This window comes from Erigeron canadensis, chromosome 2 (assembly GCF_010389155.1).
Source record: "Erigeron canadensis isolate Cc75 chromosome 2, C_canadensis_v1, whole genome shotgun sequence".
NCBI classification, from domain to species: domain Eukaryota; kingdom Viridiplantae; phylum Streptophyta; class Magnoliopsida; order Asterales; family Asteraceae; genus Erigeron; species Erigeron canadensis.
The window spans coordinates 32,260,008-32,280,126 of record NC_057762.1 but is presented as its reverse complement, the minus strand read 5'-3'; the positions used below and the strand labels follow the sequence as shown (position 1 = coordinate 32,280,126).

Below are 20,119 nucleotides of genomic sequence, written 5' to 3'. Positions count from 1 at the left end.
CAATATATAAATACCCAAAACTCTTTATAATATACTCGTATTAAAGATAAAGAAGTAAAGATGTATGTCATCGGCGAAAGGTAAGTACGTACGTATTAAGTTTCAGTTAACACAATGACGAAACCAAACAAAATCAATACCCAAACAATTAATTTAAATGAAACTACGTTACTAAGAATTGCGCTTATTCGAATATAATTAATTACATGTTCAATTCATTGAAGTTTATTCAAATCAAATGCACAAGGAGAGAAAAATATGACATAATTTCACACATCATGTACTGGTCGCGATCGATCGACTAATTCACAATAAGTAAGGAATCACACACTTGATGTGTTTCGGAAAGTCCTCAAACTTGTCCATGTACCATTTTCTGGTCGCGTAACTCCTAGAAGTTAGGTACAAGGAGACGCCAAAAGTGCAGGCAAAAGCCAACGGTGTTTGGCTAATAAAAGATAAACCAACAAAGATAGTGATTTCAAAAAGATAATGAGGGCATATAACCAGATTAAACAGTCCACCTTGAGGAATCTTGTACTCTTTTTCGTTGTTTTTCCTTAGCTCCGAGAGGAGTTTGTGGTGATAGAAGTTTCCGAGTATTCCTACTATATAAGTGATCAAACCAATGTATTTGAGATCGACGGATGGCTCTGGTTGCCCGAGGGTAAGATAGTGTATAGTGATCAAGCCTGCAGCCGCGGATAAATAGCATCCGGAGACGACAATGATTGAACCTAGAATAATGCCACCACTATATTTGTGAACAAACAGAACCTGCAAACATGTATAAGACCATTAAACATCTTAATTTTCTACGAGTACATAACCCTTACTTAATTATCTTAGTACAACGTACGTACTCATATGATATATCATTAAAAGGACTTGAATTACCAACAACATATTTAATTTCGGCACACGATTTTTACATGTGGGTAAAACGTTGTGTAAAATATTACTCCTAACTGTTTTGTGACATATCTTTGGTAAAGAAAATGTCATTAAACTGTAAATCATAATTTTATAAAAATCTTAGTTCATCCTTACGTATATTATTATAGTGATATAAATTTGTGATCTTTATGTATTTATAATATTATAAGTATATGTTCATTTGAAAACCATTTTTAAATTGGAAACCAATTAAAGAACACATCTTAATTAGTCATTGGATCATTTCAATCAATTGTGATCTCTCTCTAAGATTGTAATCACCACCATCTCCGCTTACCGGCCACCAAGCTAGGGCGGAACCCGTACTGTAGTTTACCAACATCCCGATCACCCCATCACCAATAATCACTACCACGCACGTCACCAATCATCCCCTCTATCCCCCCCTTTATGAATACCTTTAAGGACAAAACTGTATCGAATCACATTGAGATTATTGATTCGTCGGATTAGATATGATTTGACTAGACTGTCGCGGTGACAACCGGGAAAAACAGTGGTCATAGTTGTGGTAAACTTAATCGTCGATTTTGGTTGATTCAAGTTTGAGATTTATCCCTTAATTGGGTTGCAACCTTTTTTCATGTTTTAAATAAATCACAACCCTTCATCAAAACGAAATCTAGATCAAAACATATATAGAAACAATTCCCGTGAATTGTGTACGTAGCTGATTAGCAGCTAGCAACCCAAAACAAAGCTAGAGATTTAAACCTATCAACGTATAGGTTTTGGGATCAAGTCCCACCGACTTTGTAAATATTTGTGGAATTTGTGTCAGTTGTTTAGTTGCTTCTTTCTTCTCAAAAAAAAAAAAAAAAAAAAAAAAGAATACTAGCTAAGCTAGAGGATAACTAAGTACGTAGATTCACTACACCTCTAGATCCCGCTTGAAGAAATGTAAGGTAACAGCAAGTTTAAGCAAAAAAAATCTGAGATCGCCACCCGGAAAGAGGAAGAAGGAAACGAGTCCTGCAAGGAATGCGGGCGTGTAGAAAATCAGCATACCGATTCTACTTGGTATCTTAACACCTGCTTCTTGTTTATTAGTTGTTGAAGCTGTTTTGTTAGAGTTTGCAAATTTAGAATACTGAAGATGATTCCCCATAATCTCCGCAAAAATCAAGTATAACGTCGATATCAACGTTGCTATTGTTGTTGCGGTCACCCAAACCGATGGTTCGTCAAACATGAACTTGTCCAATATCGGTATCTTCATTTTTCGTCTAGCTAGGCGAATTTTTGTATACGATATGTATTTTTGTATAAATGTGTTACGGGGTGAATATGTTTATATAGACGGTTACGTGGTCAAAACCAATATTAAATGTTTTGTGCGATGGGAGATGGCCATCCTAGCTTGGTGATCAATACAAAAAAAATATAAAAAAATTAATAATAAATATTCTATAAAACTTCTAGTTATCTGACAAGATCTCAGTAAGTTGACTTTATATATTGGTTGATGGAAAAAAATAATGTTATTGCAAATTTGCAATATGAAATCGTGATGCTTATGCAACTTTGAATTTTTTAACTACAAATAATTGGTCGAAAGAAATTTATTAGGTGTACATATATAAAACTTCAAATTACTTTCTGCTAAATTCGAATAAATTTTTTGAACCAAACGGGCCGGCCCTTATAATGCATGTGTATCTAACCATGCAGTGGTGGAACGTGAATGAGGGCCATTTCAGAACGTCACATCATTATCGAATTAGCTTTCATTATTTCATCAATTTTAAGTAATAAAATACCATAATTTTTTTTTACTTTTATAAGTTACATAAATAAACTTATAAACGACTTTTTTACCTTTTAATAATATAAATAAAAACACAATAATTAAAAACATAAATCTAGATAATAAAAATATCCATATGCCAATAAACTAGTGTAGTTTAACTCTAATGCATTTAGAAGGAAATGATTAATCTTTTTAAACATTAGTCTAAAAATCCTTTTAAACCTTGTAAATATATGACATGTTTGATTCTATTTATTTTCTTTTCTAATCTTACCCTTGATCTTTCTAAGTGTCCTCATCATATTGTTAGAAGGATTTTTAAAAGTTTTTTTTAAAAGGATTAATCATTTCCCCATTTAAAAGTAATAATAATCGTACTCTTTTTAAAAACCATGACTAAGATTAGAAAAATAAGTTTCCCTAAATAAAATAAAAAACTAGCATAGTTATTTTAAACTACAAGGAGGTCATATGATATTAGATATAATATGAAGGACCATTAGTGCATACATATAGAAAACCATTATAATTTAACCAGATTGTTCGTAGTTGTATATAATCTATTAATAATACTCTCTCCGTTTCATATTAAATGTCCAATTTTAATTTGTCAAGTCTTTTGCTTTAAACTTTGACCATGAAAATATGTGTTACGTCATTCATTATACTTATTTTAGTTTTGTTTTCCTAATTATGCTTCGTTTTTATTGGTATATCAAAATAAATTCTCCTTGATTTGCCCGCGTATTTCTAAATAATTTGTTCACAATTTTACATTGGCCAATGAGATTGTAGTCGAAAACCCCGATACTTGAATCAGGCCCCACCGACCACCATATGGTCCAGTTCTTGGTCCAGACAATTCTATATATATATATATATATATATAGCGTTTCTCTTTTTCCGTGCGTCCACAATTTTCAACAACTATAGTCCCTGTCATTAAGTTTGTTGCAACAATGGTCCAGAACAGCTAACGACCGTTAACTTTTTCTGCAATTATAGTCCCTGTCGTTAAATTTGTTGCAACAATGGTCCCTATCAGCTAACTTAGATAATTTACATTTTTGGGTTTCTTAATTTTTGCCACATAACTTTAACCTTTTAACTTTTGTCACATAGCTTTAATTTCTTTTACTTTTAGCAAGAAATTTGGTTTTATTTATTTTTCAATATATGTTTTTCTAACTTTTGCCACGAAAGTTTCATTCTCTTTACTTTTTATGATGAAAACTTTTAACTTTTTGTCACATAAATTTGATTTTTTTTACTTTAGGCACGAAAACTTTTAACTTTTTGTCACGTAACTTTTCACTTTTTATCTTTTGCCACGAAAATTTCATTTTATATAATTTTATATACTTTTTCACATGGGTACATGTTACGTAATGTCTCCCAGGGCAACACCCAGGTACCAAAAACTAGTTACAAATATTCCAGGTATGGTCCGAATCGGGCTAAAAACAGTCAAAAACCCGGTTTGCACTGAATAGGAAAACCGGAGTATATGTTTACAATTGGGCTTTTGTTGTTAATTGGGTGTGAATGGGCTATATTTAAGGCTTTTGAGTTTTGAATTGTATGGTCCACCAACAACCAACTTACCATATACACTTTCAAATATCTTTATTGGAATTTGTTATCAAAATAATACTCGTATGAAAACTATGTCGTACGTACTATCACTAACAATTGCATTTATTCGAATATAACATGTTTATTGAAGTTTATTCAGATATTACAAGGAGAAAAAATATGACATGATTTCACACATCATGTACACTTTCTAACATCTACTGATCTACTGTATTTTTCAGAATAAATAAGGAATCACACACTTGATGTGTTTCGGAAAGTCCTCAAACTTGTTTGCGTACCATTTTCTAGTCACATAACTCCTAGAAATCAAGTATAAGGAGTCACCAAAAGTGCAGGCAAAAGCCAATGGTGTTTGGCTAATAAAAGATATACCAACAAATATAGCGATTTCAAACATATAATGTGGGCAAATAACCAGATTAAAGAGTCCACCTTGAGGAATCTTGTACTCTTTTTCGTTGTTTTTTCTTAGATCTGAGAGGAGATTGTGGTGATAGAAGTTTCCGAGTATTCCTACTATATAAATGATCAAACCAATGTATTTGAGATCGACGGATGGCTCTGGTAGCCCGAGGGTAAGATAGTGTACAGTGATCAAGCCTGCAGCCATTGATAAGTAGAACCCGGAGATGAGAATGACCGAACCTAGAATAATGCCGCCACTGTATTTGTGAACAAATAGAACCTGCAAACATTATATATAAGACCATTAATTAAACAATATTTTCTACAAAACATTGTGTGTTTATTTTTTAAGCTGATGAGTGTTTTAAGTGATTGAATGGATAAATAATGATTATATGTATTATATATAGGTAATTGACGGTTATTTTTGTTTATTAAGTCAAAAAAGATACATAAATTTTGACTAAATTAATGTAGTATATTTTAATTTGTTAAGTTTATTAAGCGAACCAATTTACATGTGCTAAAGTAAGACATTTGTGTAATAAAATCAAACTCGATCAATTAATTTGTGTAATAAAATCAAACTCGATCAATTAACTGTTTTGTGACATTCTTTTGGTAAAAAATGTCATTAATTAAACTGTGAAAATTATGTAAGACTATCATAGTATAGTAGCATACAAGCATTCAACTTTATCCTTAGCTTTTGTCATGTTTCAATAAATTAAAGAGATCGAGGTCTTTACACCTATCAACTTATTAGTTGTGTGATAAGTCCATCGTGGACACTTTGTAAATGGGAGGTGATATTTGTACCATAAGTACCACTATTATGCATTACTAACTTGTACAGTCAGTTATAAAACTTGTACAATGTGGTTGATGAATTAAAAACTGTGGTACGTTTATAATACGTGTAGGAATTGTGTCGGTCGTATGTTTAGTTGACTTTTCTAATAATAGAAAAAAAAAGAAGTGGGTGCCTGTTTTTTTCGCAGTAGTTAATAGTGTATAAGGATTAGCTTTTTGAAAAGTAAATATATTTCAGTGTTATTTCGGGACCGTGAGTTTCGGTCCTTTAAAAAAATTTTTAGTGTTATTTCTTATTCTCATAAATTTCGGCCTCCGCTGTCTATTACCTCATGTAATTTTGTCACTGCTACAAATAAATAATTAATTAATAAATTAACTACGTACGTACCTCTAGATCCCTCTTGAAGAAATGAAAGGTAACAGCAAATTTAAGCAAAAAGAATCTGAAATCGCCACCCGGAAAAAGGAAAAAGGAAACAAGTCCTGCAAGGAAGGCGGGCGTATAGAATATCAACATACCAGTTCTACTTGATATCTTAACACCTGCTTCTTGTTTATTAGTTGTTGAAGTTTTCTTTTTAGAGTTTGCAAATTTGGAATACTGAAGATGATTCCCCATAATCTCTGCAAAACCCAAGTATAACGTCGATATCAACGTCGCTATCGTTGTTACGGTAACCCAAATCGATGGTTCGTCGAACATATAATTCTCCAATATTGGTATCTTCATTTTTCGTCTATAGGCGAATTTTGTGCTTTGTATAAACGTGTTAAATATTGATGGTGAATAAATATCTCTATATATAGACAGTTTTACATGATAAGGACCACATTTTGTTTTGTGATCAGCAATTCTCCATGGGATGGAGACACCGGCCTTGGTGAACAAAAGAAAAATGAATTCTAATGTCTAAAACTTGAAGTTGTGTGAAAAGATATCTCGGTATGTTGACTTTATATATATTGACCGAGGAAAAAGTATAGTAGTTATTACAACGTGAAATCGTAATGCTTATATATGCAAGTTACTAATTTATCAATAAACTAAAACATGATTAGATATTCTTTAAACGACACGTGGCGTAATTCTTGATTGACACGTGTCTTTTTAATTTATTTATTTTATTAAATTAGCTTTTATAATTGTATATAGATTCAATTTTCTTATTAGATCGATTTAGATATAAACTCTAACTCTTAGCTTATAGTTACAAGTTTTAGATTGATCGTTTTCTCATTAATAAAATTGTTTTTTTTCCTTCTCAATATCCAACTCCTATTACTTATAATAAGTTAATAACATGAAGACTTCAAAAAGTTGAATTTACATCCAAAATTACAAGACTATTTGTTGTCATCCACTATGCTTACAAGTTTCGATTTTGTGATTGTAAAAATTTAAGGTACATCCAAAATATTAACTAAACATATATTATATTTATCATTATATTATTGTTTATTATAACTTAACTTCGATCATCGGTTTACTTTAACCATAATTTATTTCATATTCACAAATCATGTATGAGGCATATTCAAAAAAATTTATGATACAATTCATATAGCTACCATACATCGTACATGTATCAATTAGGACTAGTTAGAGTATATAAAACTAGGAGAACCCCCGTGATTCGCACCAGAGTACTTAAGAATGATAATTTTTTATATATAATGTCAATCCATACATCATACGAGTAGTGAAAGAATATATATATATATATATATATATATGGGAGAAGAGAATATAAGGCTGTTAGGTATCCAAGTTGGGTGAAAACCCCTCACATACATTTTTTTTTAAAGGTAAACCCAAGTATTTATTCAAAATATAAAAAAAGTAGTATGTGAAAGGTTTTTCACCCAAGTTAAATGCATAACAGCTCCATACTCACTTTTCCATATATATGTATATAATATATATATATATTTAAGTTATTACGAGAACTAATTATTTGTCAAAAACTGCGTGAACTATTTTAAACCATTAGATGAGATTAATCAATGGCTAATAAATAATATGCATTTAAAATAATAAATAAATTATTATAAAATGTAAAAGGGTAAACAAGGAATTAAAAAATGACTAAGAAACCGTAACTTCTTCTAAATGTCCAATAAATCCGGCACCCACAATTTGACAATTCAAATGGTTACTTGATTTCAAAATTTTATAATATTTCGTGGATTACGACTTTTATAAATACACAATTTTCTAAACATTAACATAACAAAAATATATTGGTACATATTTTTTTACAACTTTTACAAGTGTACTTAAAAACAGTCATATATGAATTACGTGCACATGTGAACAATTTTTATTAACACATGTGTATGATGATGTTCATGTGTAAATAACTTTTATATACAAATGTGGACGATGATAATCACATGTAAACAACTTTTAGAACACATATGTATGATGATGTTCGAATCTAAACAACTTTTATATACACATTTGGACGATAATGTGCATATGTAGACAACTTTTATAACACATATGTATGATGATGTTCAAATCTAAACAACTTTTATATACACATGTGGACGATGATGTTCACGTGTATACAACTTTTATTTACACATATATATGATGATTTTCATATGTAAAATCTTTAATAAACTAAGGCTTAATATGTGAATGAAATGTAATTACCAGCTAATTTCTTAATCTATTAAAATTATTATTATGGGGAAATAAGTGTAAAATTTTCAATTTTATTTTTTGGATGGTGTTAAGACCCATTCACAACAAGAAACGTAATAATTATTTTATTAGCATAAATATTACATTTTAACCAAACTAAATCTTTTTGAAATATACTTTATTAAGTTAAGAAAAAAAATACGTAGGAAATGAATGGATAATATTGTAAATATTGAATAATGGGTCAACATTATGAAAATATTTGAGGGATATTTAATTAAATTAGTATTTATATTTATATGCTTATTGAACTACAAAATTACCCCTATCAAAAAAGTTTTCATAGTTATCCACATTTTTTGGTTCTCATTTTATTTTTCAATATATATATATATATATATATACACACAAATATTATTCGTAAAAAACAAATAATAAGGGATTGGTTAGCTAATTCATGGTAACTAGTTAATTGGCATTCAGGAAAATAAAAAAGTTTAAAATAATGCCATGTTGTGAATCTAACCTTAACGACGATACGATTAAAAGAGGAATTTCCAAACTAATTCTTGTTTTCTCCTTTGATTATTTAATGTTAACGTTCTTTAAGGTAAGTTAATTAGAGGAATAAGCACCCCCATTTATAATTTGTCTTGTCTTAGAAGATGCAACTTGTAACATAAGTACTTTTGAAAACATTTAAGAGACAAGAAATACCCTTTACTAGTCTTTGATGTGTATAAAAAGATGACTCGATTAAATGTACCTATCATTTCACTTTCACATCAGCTGTATTAAATAGAAATAATTCTATCAGAAAAATGCTAATATTAAAAAAATAAACTCAGAAAACCGGATCTTGTAGATGTAACTGTTGTCTTTGGCTGTGCAATGGACTACGCATAAAATGTTTCATATCTATAAAATATAAATCTTGGTGGACGGCTATAGACTCTTCTTACTTAGAAATATGTTACCACAACCGAAAGTTGAATTAAGAAGAGACAGTAAACAATAGGGCTTTAGATAAACCGCATGTGATCCATCTTAAACTATTCTTAATCAAAAGTGCCATTAACAATAGAAACTTGAGCAAAATACCAAACCATGAAAGTCGAGACAACCATTAGCAGATAATACAGATGTTCAACAGTTTGGACCAACACAACTAAACTAACTGAACCAAAATAACCTGGCGGTTTGTTGTAATAGCAGCATTGGATAGCATCCATTGATAGTCAGTGGTCATATTAGAGAACGGAGTTATACGATTTCTAGTTTTTGCTGAACTCAAGAAGTGGCATCATATCCAGGTTTGACGCTATACCTAACGATTACGAATATACTCCATATAAGATGGAACATCGGGATAGCGACATTTAACTGTTCCAATATGAAGAGGTTTCTGAAAGCAAATAAAAAGTTAAACAAGATCGATAGACAAAAGAACATAACATACCACAATATAATTGAACAAATGGTAATATGGTATAATAAAGAGAAAGGGAGGGAAAAGAGAGAAGAAATAGAGGGGACCGAAGTGACTCTTTTAGAGGGTCGTACAGCTTGATGAAAAGTAAGATATCCTCCTTGGTTTTTCTAGGTGGTGGAACTGTCTGCGAATACTACATCAATAAAAGAAACAGAGATCTTTGTAAAGATCTCTCTGCAACTTACTAAAAATTTCGAAATAGTAGGAAGTTGAATAAGTATAAAAAGGTAGAAACGAAACATATTACCTGTCCAAGTTCTACCTCCAGAAACAATTTAAGCTCGTTTGTTATCCTGTTTAAACTCTCTCAAATGTCCAACCTAAAAACACAAAATATTTGGCATGATATAAAGCAAACCGTGGATGAACAAAATTCTAATGACTATAACTGCAAAGTAAAGCATTATTCTTTCAAGACCGAGGAGATATAGAAAGTGTGCCTTGGGTAAACGGGTAAAGCAGAGAGGGATCTCTGTTTAAAGAGCAGATTACATAAAAAGATACTCCAAACTAACTTTGGACTGGTGCCTTTCCAAAAAGACTAACTTTGGGCTGTTTCCAGGTCAAAATGACAAAACTCAACAAGGTCAGCATTAGCTATAGACGAGTATGCCATGTCATTACTAAGACTAAGACCTGTAGATAACGTTACATCAAGTGTTTTGAAAACTTGATATCCAAGGTGCAAATAAGTGTGTTCATCTTCCATGCTTTGTGGCTACTTATGTCCATCCAAATTTTCCACTTTAAGCACTCGTTTAACACATTATTTAGCACAAAGTCCATTCCTAATCATATGCTGTAAGAAAAAGAGATATGAGTGGTACATACATATTTAGCTTCTTCTAGAGCAGTCAATGGACGATGTGGGCGGTAAGTATGATTTTCGCGCTTTGCCCAAAGCCAGAAACCACTCCATTGGTATACCACATACTTTGGCTACTAGCTCCTGATAGACAGTATTTGAATATTACTAAAGTGAGAATCATGTCAATATGTAAGATATAATTACATGGAATAATAAAGGTTAGCAAGTAACCAGACATACCTTGAAAGAAGTAAAAGTGGTTTCGTTCTGGACACAGAAAATAGGAATGCTATCCTGATCCACTAAATCAAAAAATATATTTTTCCCTATCTGGTAATGAAAGTCTTTATCACGAGCAACCTAGTTAGAAAAATTTAACAAAATGACATATAAAGTTCTATCTATTAAATGGTAACGGGAAGTGGTAAGTAGGTAACCTTTATAGTCATATATGACTCTGAGTGTGCAGTGGATGCTTGTGACTTTCTTTTCATCTCCTCATTTAGAACAGCGTATTTAGCCAACTTCATAGAAATAACACCGTCATCATCTGGTACTGATTTTGATAATGAAATAGTTTTCCACGGATCTGGTAAAGTACTAAGAAGCCATAAACCTTGAACCTCATCATCAAATGTAATACCAACTTCAGAAAGTTGCTTAATGATTCCTTCAAAAATATTCAAGTGACCCGACATTGCTGTACCATCATGGTACTTCAGATCCATCAGTTGTTTGATCAAGGACAATATACTATTACTTGTCTTTCGGGCATATAGTTGTTCAAGCTTACTCCATAGTGTACGGGCATTTACTTCACCAATAACAAGATTAATTACATTGTCATCAACCCATTGTCGAATATACCCACAAACCTGACGGTGTAATGAGTTCCATGCTTCATTTGTCTTGCCTGCAGGCTTTTCACTACAAAAAACTGGCTCATGAACTCCATTAACATAAAGAAGATCTTCCATCCTTAATTTCCATAACTGATAATTAGAACCATTTAAACTAATCATTTCTTGAAGTATTTGTCTCCATTGTTAACCAGATTAGGCGTATACCCAAAAGAACTCTCTAAGCTGTGACTACCTGTTAGGAAAAATCTGAATCTTAAATGAGCTTGAAACAAATTAAAGATCCAAGATTTGCGATTACGTATAAGGGAAAATATATAAATCAAGCATTTACTGTGATGGTAAATTCTTCTAAGAATCCCCTTGCCAAGCTTGATACTAGTTTAACATTAAGGTTCCTTCATAACATATATTTGGCATCAGTGTATAATTTGCAATTTTTAAAGTTTAGTGACTAAAAGTGAAAAATGTGTCAAGTTCAGGGACCAAAAGTATAATTTTCCCTTTTTTTATATTTTTGAATACGCCCACAAAAATCTCATATACGCGTAACTCCACTGGAGATGGCCCATATCAGATAGCCCCAACCAGTCGAAGCCCAGACTGAATAGCCCAATTGCATCATTCCAAGAGGATGCCTCGCCGCTCAGAGACAATAGAAATGTTACTCGTATTATTAAAGTGTAACTAAAAATAATAAAATATTTTTAGACGTTATAAAGGTGTCACTAATAATCAAAACATTTCATCTGCATACGAAAAAAGTGGAGATATTGTTTTAAGAAAAAAAAATACTCTTAATAAAAATATTGTTACGAAATAATGTCATTAAAAAGTAAAAAACTAAAAGCTTTTAAAACGTGTCATTAAAACGACACTTTCAATTTGTTTCTAAAAACATTGTCACGAAATATAATGTCACTTGTGGTACATGCCAATGTAAACATGAGCAATAGATTCAAACATTAAACCATCTCCTCCCGTTTACACCGAATTTAGTTATAAAGTTGCAACGTCAATTCTCGCCACTAACGTTGAATATTTTACCTTCAACCTTTCTCAACGAAAAAAAAAAAAGAAATATAGAAAGAAAGAAAGAAAACCAATACTGCTCAATAAAGAAATGCTTTCACCTTGCCATCCCCAACACTAACCCGGTCACTAATTTGGGCGTTCACATCTGCTTTCACCATCACCCTCCAAGCGTTTCCCCTTATGGTTCGGCGTGAAAGGGGAAAAACCCATGTCAAGACGGATGGTCTTAATTTGGGCATATTCCAATGAGATGAATCAAGGGACTAAAACCTAATACTTGATATAAGCTCCGACAGCAAACAGTTAAAAAGAAAAGTCCATTGCCATCGCCATTGTCAGAAAAGGGATTTAACAACACTACAACGGTTTCTGGTTTTTTAAACAACATAATAGCCAATTAAAAGAGAAAACAAGCGTTCCACACAAATTCTTTTAAACAACATAATAGCGAATTAAAAGAGAAAACAAGCAGCACTATTCCACATAAACGCAACCGTCACTAAGATTAGGTTTCGGTTGGTGCTATGTCGCCTTCATTCATCTAACATTAATTTCCCAGAATGTCCTTGCGCATCTTTTAAAAGATGGTAAACAAACTGGTACAACCTTTGCTGATGTTATGCTTCTAGCTTCTTGGATGTGTTTCCATTCTACAAAAACCAATATTATTGTTTAATCACTTTTAAATGTTGTAAAAATTTTGGTGGTGTATGGGTTTGTGTTTTGGAACTGGTCATCAGATTAGTTCGACACTCGTGATGATCAGTTTTATAATGTTGGATAAAACATTCTGTATTGGTTGATATAATATTCAGTTTCACGTCAACTGCTAAAACAGAATTACGAATTTGAGATTTCTATTTCCATTACAAAAACCGTTCTACTTTTCTATATACGGAAACCTCATTTGTATATTAATTGCGTAAACAATCATAGTCTTTAGTCATTAATCCATATTTGTCCCCGGTAGACCTTTTTAACTAATTTAATCTCATTAGTATGGACAAGCAATGGAGTGAAGCCCTAGTGGTACCGCCATCATGTGACCACATGGGACCACAGATGAAGGCTAGAAGTCATATGTTCGATCAAAATTTGCCAAAGACAAGTAGAGAAACTATATCTTGTGATCCATGTGTGAGAATAATGACTTACCGGGCATGAGTTATATGCAGTGTGTGCCTTGAGTACCAAGACGGTACATAAGACCAGAGGGTTCCCACCCATTTAGTCATTTACCCTTTTTAGGAAGTATGGGCTAAAATTATATCTTGCTAAAAATATATGAACTTTTTGTTTCAGGATTCAAAGCACAATGTCATAATAATAATAATATACCTGACTTGGAGCATATGAACGTTTGTGTGTATTTTCGGAGTGCTCCAACCCCAAGTAGTGTTCCCAAGCACCATAAATGTCTCGTCCCTGAAGCCAAAAGATACCCACTAGATCTAGTTAATACACTCATACATACATACATACATATATAATATCTATAGAGATGAAAAGCTATCAATGTTAACCTGAAAACGGGTGGAGACAACATCAGAATCCTGAAGGTATGTAGGCCGGCCCAAAGATACAAATGCAAACTTCCACTGATACATAATGGTTTTAAAGTAAGATAACGGAGTAAAAGGCATCCACAAATATGGTACGAGTAATATGCTTCAAGAGGAAAATTAATATAGTGGCAGACGGAAGAAAAATACCTTGGAGAATTCCTCATCAGGAACTTGTAATTTCTTCTGTATGCGTGCTTTAATTTCAGCTAGTGTTTCACCTTCTCGAATGACCAAAAAAAATGGTTCCCCAAAATTCAGAAGTTGCTGTTAGTACAAAGTTGTATAGATGTCAATATTGCATCCATGAAATTACAGCTAAAAGCACATGAATAAATATCTACTAATTAAAGACATAAATACATACACCATTAGCATCTTCTGTAAAATGATATACATGAATCAAACGATCCTGGGGACCCAGCTTCTTTTCCTCCTCTGGAATCTGTAAAAAAGCAGTTAGGTTCAATTTTCAAGACCTTAATTTGCAGAAAAGAAAAATGATATATGGATGGTAAATGTGCCCAGGGCAAACTAGAAGTGGCAGTTACAGCCTATGGGAATGGGTCAATTCGAGTTGTATTTATGTGTGACGGATCATAACGGGTTTAACTTTTAAAATTAGCTATAATGAGAAGTGTGCGTTGGTCAAAAGTCATCTAACATGTCTTCAAAGCTTGAAATGTTCTAAACCGTCTTATATGATAGTTTAGTAAAATAGTTTTTGTAACTATGTACGTGGTTACCTAAACTAGATACAAAACTGAAACGAATGGGCAAAAACTTGTTCGCCCAACCCAAACCATCCAATGCTGACTCACCGTATAATCAGTCATTATAACAAGAGCAAACTTTAGCCGTTACACAACCCACCCACAATCCAGTGATTTTCCGACCTCAAGTAATATATTTAGATCGAGCATACCTCCTCAGCACGCAATGTCCAGTACTGATCCATAAGGTGCTCAATTTTTTCGTCGAGAGGAAAAATCTGCATATAATGATAATAATACTAGAATTATTAATAGGAATGATAGTTAAATAATACTAGATGAGTTAGAAATAAGAGGTCAACTTATGGACAACAAAGTTTACAAGGGCAAATGTTTTCAGGTTATATTGACGAGAAGGCCGGTAGAGTTGACTCTAATAATCGCATGACATAAGGTTCTGCGTTTCGTACACATGTACATACCCCATGGAAAATGCCAAAAAATGAAAAAAATATGCAAATGCATATATGTTCAATACCTTGTAAATCTTGTGATAAAAAACCTCAACCAATCGAAGCTCTGCATCTTGATTCGACAACTCAACCTGTGCCGTGATACATTGACCAGTCAGTATAGAAAATGATATATATATATATATATATATAGGTAAGGTTCATTGAGAATCATGCATATATGAACATAGGCAATATTAGTTATAAGTTAATATGTTCATATGTGCATGAATTTGTTCACCAAGTTATAATTAAAAGGTTCTCATGGTTCTTCCAATTTACATGGTTCTCATTTGAACCTCTTCATATATATATATATATGGGGGATGAAAATATAAGGCTGTTAGGTACCTAAGCTTAGATGTCAGACACTCACATATTGATTTTTTAAACCATAAAAATCATGGGGGCCCAGACATTTATTCATTAAACAATAAATAATAAAATATTAGTATGTGAGGGGTTACAAACCTAAGGTTTGGTGTCGGACAACCTCTCTCTCCCTATATATATATATAGGGCAATCAAATAAGAACAGTTTTAAAATAAGAACGGTGTAAACACCTTAAAATCATCATTTTGATGCATTAAAAGTCCATAAAACTGACATAGTGCACAACTAATTATCATTATTTAAGTGTTTAACAACGGTGTTAGTTTTATGATCAATGTGTTGTTAAACACTTAATTAATAATGATAATTAGTTAAGCACTATGTTAGTTTTATGGACTTTTGATGCATCAAAATGATGTTTTTAAGTGTTCTTACCGTTCTTATTTTAAAAGTGTTCTCACCGGAGTGTTACCATATATATATATATATAGTGAAAAGTTATTTTGAGAACCCTTTTTTTTTGCGAGAACATTTGAGAACTTTTCAAATCAAGCTCAACCGATGATTATTCTTTACATGAAAGTTGTTTTTTGATTGTTTTTTGAATAACTTATGTGTAATTTTGAAGTTTAGTTATAATTGTGTGGAGGCATGGATTATCATCCGTTATACAATTATGTGGAGATTTGAATTCTTGATTACATGTGCACGAATATTGTTATGATTACATGTGACCGACTTGCATACATGTGATCATAGCAATATTCGTGCACATGTGATCAAGAATCCAAATCTCCACATAATTGTATTACGGATGATAATCCATGCCTCCACACAATTATAAACTTTAAAATTACACATAAGTTGTTCAAAAAACAATGAAAAAACAATTTCCATGTAAAGAACAATCATCGGTTGAGCTTGATTTGAAAAGTTCTCAAAGGTTCTCGCAAAAAAAAAAATTCTTAAAATAATTTTTCAAGAGATATATATATATATGCTTTAGAGGGCTGCAAAATAAGGTCTGAAACTAGACATGTGAGTTGAACACATAAATTTTGTCGTTACAAAGAATAGGTAGAGGTGGCAACTTCAACTCATTTACTTATGAGTTGGTGAATTTTGATCATATTTTACTTTAACGGGTCAAATGGGCTTAATAGAAAAAATTGTGGAAAGAAATTGATCAACTGATCAAACACGTACATTAACAAAACTTGGGTTAAAAATGAATTGGTTTTGGTAACCATGGTAGCAGTATAGCACGTACATTATTCAACTATTTATGAACACTGTAAAAAATGAATCGACCCAATGCTACAAAATTCGACCAGCACATAATTATATATTTCAAAATATTACTCAACCATGAACTACGCCCGGTATTGCCCACCTCTCGGCTTTAGCAATGAGAAACAATATATATATATATATATATATATTAATGGTTAATTAATTAGAGGCAAGCAAAGATACCTTTGTCTTGAGGTTGTTAATCAGATCCCCCACTGTGCTTTCTTTTGGCAGACTAATGGTATGCACGAGTACCTAGCCAGCCAATGTCAAAAATATATATGAAAAAAGTCGAAAATTAAATAAAACAATATAACTGAAAGATATAAGTCAGCCACTTACTTCAGCTTTTGTTGGATGATGAAACTCAACCTTCAGGGTTTTCAGGTCTCGCATTTTTAGGAAGATGGCCGGATATCAACTACTTGATAATAAAAAAAAAATTAATTAAAACCAACAAAAATTAACCCATTAGCACTAAACCAGCAGTACTTTCAATCACAAACTAGCCTTAAAAACATCATCCAAACTAATATCAAGAATAAATATCCTTTAGCATGAAAACATAGTAATTAAGGGTTGCGTAGCAAACTAACCACACAACGCTTACCAAAACAAAAAATCCCAAGTACACCAAATAGGCAAATAGTAGAGGGTAAATAGCCAAAAAAAAAAAATCACATATATTGTATATGCATCATATATAGATAGAAACAGCTGAACAAAAACTATATACTCGATCGTATGATATGGATGAAATATTTGTGGTTTTGATGTATTGCTTGGCCGCATTAGTTTTAGAAACTCATTTTTTATTATTTCCATTTAAACAAAATAAGCCCGGAATTGAAGAACATGGTTAACATGCGTTGAGAAAACTTATCAACGCTAATCAGTTAAATGATTAATACAACAGAAATCTCATCTTTAAGTGAAACTTAACTTGGAATATAATCTTTTCCAAAAAAGGCCGAGTTATATTATACGTGGGGGGCGTAAAATGGACGTCTTCACCTAGAATTAACCGAGATATAACAGGGAATTTGATTTCGGTGGTATAGTATACCGGTTTTCGGTGGTTGGACCTAAATTCGGTTTTGATTTTGTTTTCGAGATTTTCGGTGGTTTTGAGTCTTTTGACCGTCTTCCAAATTTCGGTGGAGTTAGTGGTTTTATTATGGAACTTTTTTTTTTCCCTTTTTTGGGCAAAACATAATAAAACAAGGGAGAAAATAAGGTGGAAGCAAGGTTGTATAAATGGTGGGTGGAGGAGATGATTCTGTGGACGATGGTCAACGGCGGTCAATGGTGGTCAAAGGCTGAAAATTGGTCAGGTCGGTGGAGATGGTGGTAGATAAAGAGTGAGAAAATATATAGAGGGAAGGGAGGGGAGAGGGTGAGGTTGGCAGACCTGGTAGGAGCAAGGTTGTAAGGAGGATGTCAATCATGCATAGTCATGCCTAGCAATCCACCAATAATATACCTTCACATCATTTCATGTCTAAGTCATGCCTAATTATGCTTAACCCATGGCAACAATGCCTCCCCTGCTCCCCATACCTTAAATAATTTAATCTTTTAATTTTTAATTCATAATATATTTAATTTAAACAAGTAAATAATAAAACATAATTCATTCATTTAAAATTAGAATTACATAAAACCGAAAAAGGAAATTACATAAAAATCGTAAAAGAAAACATTTAACCAAAAAAAACATAATACTTAATAAATAAAAAACATAAAACCGATATAAAAAAATTACATAATACTTAATAAAAAATTAGCGGTACAAATACTTAATAAAAATGGCAACGAAGATTTTTTTTTTTCACAAATATTAAAAACTTTCCCGATTAAATGACAAATAATAGTTAAAGGGGTAAAACAAAAATTAGTTTAAACACAAGGGGTGAATTGAAAACTGAACAAAAAAAAGGTTCATGGAAATTTGGTCTACAACTATATATATTGGTCGTCTTCTCCACCTGCAACAAAAAAGCTTCACTACAAGGAACCTTTTTTTTTTATTTATTTAAGTCCAAACAGTCACTTTTTGGTCAAATAAAGCAGCATGGTTGGATCAATGGTAAACACCCTTGCCTCTGGAGACAGAGGTCATGAGTTCGATCCTCATCTCATGCAAAGGATGGAGAGTCTTTTCTACCATTTAGATAAAAACTGGAGGCAGCCTCTCTACTTAGGTAGAGGTAAGGTCTGCTTACATCTTAACCTCCCCAATACACCGTCGAGTTATTGGGGCTCAAACCCGTAGGAGACGGCATTGAGCAGTTACTTCCTTCCTTACTTTTTTTAGTCACTTTTTGGTCAAATATAACCTCTTACAAAGTTCAAAAACTCAATCCCTCTCCCATGCCTCAGCGGCACTGTTTGCCTAAAAGCTCCATGCCTATCCCATGCCTAAAGCTTAGTGGCAGTGTTTACCGGGCCATGCCTAGCCCCGTGCCTAGACCATTGCCATTATCCTAAAACTCCGATGACGGCAATAAACTCCGGTCAGAAGGTGGTCTTGTTTTGTTAGAGGAGATAAAAGATAAGAGAGAGAGATCATAGATGAGAGTAAAAACTTACATGGGAAACAGAAGTGATAAAGCAAAAGGCGAAAGTAAAGAATTATATAGAGTAATACGGAGTATATTGAGTGTTGAAAAAGTCAATATTTTAAAAGTATGTCAGGTTCTTGTTAAGTGATCTTATCTTATCTTTTTTAAGTGAAAATTACGTGAATGGACAAAAAACAACACAGAATCTGTGCAACCAATGGCAAAAAACACCTGGCTCTCCCTCATTCTCTTTCTACTTCTTCACGTATTTTTTTTTTCTCTGTTCAGAGATTGGGTACAGTTATTGTTGTTGTTTTGCCCTATATAAAATAAGTTTCCTTACCCTTTTTTTTCTTTATTCTTTCACCCTTTCTTCTTCCCTGTACCTGGCCATAGCCATATCCCACCATATTTATTTTCTTCTTTCTTTCCCCCAAAACTAACAACTCGGCTTTATCATAGTGGTACTAACAAATCTTACTTTCACCAATACAATAGCATGTAAAGTTAGTTGGCGGGCTCATTTTGTGCAGGAGTTTGTTGAAGTAAGATGGAACTGTTGCTGTTGTTATGAGAAGTGTTCGTGATACTAGTTAATATATACATGAAGGACAGTAGTTCGCACCATTATTCATCAACGGATCAACCAATTAAGCATTGAAAATTTTGTAGCTCTAAAAGATTGTTTGATTAATTAGAATCATCATCTATATTTCGTAATCAATTCGGTTAAGTTTTTACGCACATAATTGCGTTTATGTAATGTAGC

The 20,119-nt window shown here is 32.5% G+C and overlaps 3 protein-coding genes across 4 annotated transcripts; all 3 read right to left on the bottom strand.

Annotated features, from left to right (window-relative positions):
* Positions 1 to 247: 247 nt before the first annotated feature.
* LOC122586425 (steroid 5-alpha-reductase DET2-like) lies at positions 248 to 2,176 on the bottom strand. Its single transcript, XM_043758417.1, has 2 exons — positions 1,835 to 2,176; positions 248 to 777 (listed from the first exon to the last, which is right to left on the bottom strand). Exons 1-2 carry the CDS (start codon positions 2,174 to 2,176, stop codon positions 307 to 309), a joined length of 813 nt encoding a protein of 270 aa, XP_043614352.1. The 3' UTR covers positions 248 to 306.
* A 2,228-nt stretch (positions 2,177 to 4,404) lies between these two features.
* Positions 4,405 to 6,324, bottom strand: LOC122587379 (3-oxo-5-alpha-steroid 4-dehydrogenase 2-like). The gene is made up of 2 exons (XM_043759529.1): positions 5,916 to 6,324; positions 4,405 to 4,991 (listed from the first exon to the last, which is right to left on the bottom strand). The coding sequence occupies exons 1-2, from the start codon at positions 6,255 to 6,257 to the stop codon at positions 4,521 to 4,523; spliced, it is 813 nt and encodes a 270-aa protein (XP_043615464.1). The 5' UTR covers positions 6,258 to 6,324; the 3' UTR covers positions 4,405 to 4,520.
* Positions 6,325 to 12,675: 6,351 nt separating this feature from the next.
* On the bottom strand, positions 12,676 to 19,403 carry LOC122589647 (ubiquitin C-terminal hydrolase 13-like). Of its 2 annotated transcripts, none has more exons than XM_043761965.1 (10): positions 19,379 to 19,403; positions 17,129 to 17,207; positions 16,970 to 17,041; positions 15,186 to 15,251; positions 14,860 to 14,925; positions 14,302 to 14,379; positions 14,085 to 14,201; positions 13,896 to 13,970; positions 13,711 to 13,797; positions 12,676 to 13,022 (listed from the first exon to the last, which is right to left on the bottom strand). In XM_043761965.1, the coding sequence occupies exons 2-10, from the start codon at positions 17,180 to 17,182 to the stop codon at positions 12,990 to 12,992; spliced, it is 648 nt and encodes a 215-aa protein (XP_043617900.1). In that variant the 5' UTR covers positions 17,183 to 17,207; positions 19,379 to 19,403; the 3' UTR covers positions 12,676 to 12,989. The 2 variants fall into 2 exon arrangements, with proteins under 2 accessions (XP_043617900.1, XP_043617899.1); XM_043761964.1 differs by lacking the exon at positions 19,379 to 19,403 and adding an exon at positions 17,730 to 18,169.
* Positions 19,404 to 20,119: the final 716 nt, after the last annotated feature.